Source organism: Polypterus senegalus, chromosome 13, assembly GCF_016835505.1.
Source record: "Polypterus senegalus isolate Bchr_013 chromosome 13, ASM1683550v1, whole genome shotgun sequence".
In the NCBI taxonomy this organism is placed as follows: domain Eukaryota; kingdom Metazoa; phylum Chordata; class Cladistia; order Polypteriformes; family Polypteridae; genus Polypterus; species Polypterus senegalus.
The window spans coordinates 27,158,247-27,160,804 of NC_053166.1; the positions used below are offsets into that span (position 1 = coordinate 27,158,247).

At 46.3% G+C, this 2,558-nt stretch overlaps 1 protein-coding gene across 1 annotated transcript; it reads left to right on the plus strand.

Moving 5' to 3' along the window:
• Positions 1-1,248: 1,248 nt before the first annotated feature.
• On the plus strand, positions 1,249-2,292 carry LOC120543297 (paraneoplastic antigen Ma1-like). Its single transcript, XM_039776332.1, has one exon. The coding sequence runs from the start codon at positions 1,249-1,251 to the stop codon at positions 2,290-2,292; it is 1,044 nt and encodes a 347-aa protein (XP_039632266.1).
• The last annotated feature ends 266 nt before the right edge of the window (positions 2,293-2,558 follow it).

Here is a 2,558-nt window from a genome sequence, read left to right on the forward strand (position 1 = left end):
GTATGGGCTTAGCAGCAGGCAAGACGCTCTCTGCAGCTGCCCTCCTACAACACACGCATGAGACTGGAGACCTCCCGATCCCTGGCTTCGGTATGGCACTCATCCCAGTCCCGGAGAACTTGGTTTCCCACAACGGCCAGGTCGCTCACGTTGGGGATTCCCACCACCAAGTCTCCCGACTTCCGCTGCCTTTCAATGGCCTCTCGCGCCAGTCGCCTTCCTGGTCACTCCCGCTACCTGATCGCTCAGCGGGAGCGACATCATCACAAACACCTGGGTGTCGGCCTAACACCCAGCTTCCACGCAGCTGTCCACGAACGCTCATTCGCTCGCCCGTCCGCTCGCTCTTCGCGGCTCTCTCTCACCGACCTGCTTCCTCTACTGCTCCCGATAACCTCCGTCCTCTCCTTTCCTTTCACTCTCCGATCGTTTCTGACCTCCTAAAACTGACTCGCGCTTCTTTTTAAAACGTGAGGGGCCATTACAGCTGTAGTATTAGCCACGGGAGCAATCACGAATGTGGGCAGTTCCTCACCTGTGCACACGGTGAGAAACGCCCACATCGACGACTGCCCCGCTGCTCGCTACAACGCCGCCCTCACGAAGCCGCCTCGGGTGCGGTGATTATCTATTTAAAAATGAATGGCCTTTTGCTCAACGAGCTGTGGACCCATAACACCACAAACGTGCCAGTTAAATGGTGGGAGGGCTACATTTGTGGGGGCTCGTCCGGGATTATTAAAAAAAAAAAAAGTGTTTTGGTGGGCACTAATGTGATAAATACTGTTCCTGTATAGCATTATGTGTTTTCTGCCTTTTTGAAGTTACTTGTGCTAGACTGTGCAGTTTTGTATATATCTTTTTTCATTTCCAAACTTGTTTGTTTATTGATGAAGTTTGTACAATATGGATGTATATGAGATTATTGCTTGGTGTAAAGAGAAGAATGTTGCGCTTGAGAATGCTGTTGTTTTAAGCAATGTGCCACTGGACATTACAGACACAGTTATATATAGGGTGCTAGACACAGTTAAGGGAACTGGAAAGACAAAAGTGCATGGTCGATGCAGTGGTAAAACAGGTAGGGAGCAATTTGTCTTAGTAGAGATTTCTAAAAGGGTTTCTGAAATTTCTTTCCCAGTTTTTATTGGAATTCCTGATGAAGTAGGCCCATGGTCCACTCAAGTACTTAGTGCTACATCCCCTTCATCTGGCAGTAGTAAAGGTGAAGAGTTCCATACTAAGCTTATGTCTTTCTTGAAACAAGAGGGAAAATCTTTAGCTGACATACAGGATGTAGCTTCCCCAGCTCTCACACTTAACACTGAGTTAGTTAGCGCAATTAATTCACTAGTTCAGAAATGCCAAACTGCCTCACCAGTAGAAGCACAGAATTATAGGAAACTGCGCACATTTTCTGGACTGACTCCTACACCAAATGGGGAGGAAGACTATGAGGTATGGGCTGAACACACTACACATATTCTCGAAGAATGGCAGTGTTCTGACAATGTGAAGAAACAGAGACTAGTGGAATGCCTTAGAGGGCCCGCAGCAGATATTGTGAGGTTTGTGAAGGTTGAAAATCCTTCAGCTACTTCTTGTGACTACCTGAAGGCTCTAGATACAGCATTTGGTCCTACAGAGAATGCATCTGATCTGATGGTGAAGTTCAGAAATACCTTCCAAGAAAAAGGGGAAAAGCTCTCTGTGTATATAATCAAGCTAGATAAGCTACTACACAGTGTTCTGCGAAAAGGGGGACTGAAGTCTTCTGAATTGAATCGCCTTCGTATTGAGCAAATAATTCGAGGGGCTCTTCCAGATGACATGGTGGCACTTAGGTTGAGAATGACGCACAAGTTTTGTGAACCACCTCCTTTCACTGAACTTCTAAAAGAAGTGAGAGAAGAAGAGAACATGATTCATAATAGAAGTACTGTTCAGGCCACTGTAACTGTGTCCTCCGTGGCCTCTGACAAAACAGATTCAGCTGACTGTGAGGTTGAGCTGCTAAAGAAGGAAATTAGGGGACTGAGAAGTGAAATGGCTCGTCTACTGTCTGCTGCTGTTGCACCAGTGACATCAGACACTCCCAAGATGCATAGCTTAGCTGTCACTACAGGGAGAAGTGCTCTAAGCAAAGCAGGCGGTGGAGAAAACATTTTCTGCTATAAATGTGGAGAGAATGGCCACTTTAAACAGGACTGTGCAAATGAGAAGAACTTGAGAAAAGTGAATCGACTCATTAAAATGAGAAGGGTGATGGGAAACTACCCCGGGGCTCAGTAGGGGGACGGGCTGAAGCTCCTCAAAAGACACGTTCCACCCAGTGCAATGAACTAAACAAAAAGACAGCTGTGCTCCCATCAGGGCTAGTTGGGCCTAGCGCTATCCTTCCTATACAGATAGAGGGGATTTATGCTAAAGCTTTACTTGATAGTGGGTCTCAAGTTACTCTTCTCTATCGATCCTTTTATGAGAGGTACCTTAAGCATCTACCTTTAATGGAAATTGGAAATTTGGAGATATGGGGTTTAAGTTCTCAGCAATACCCT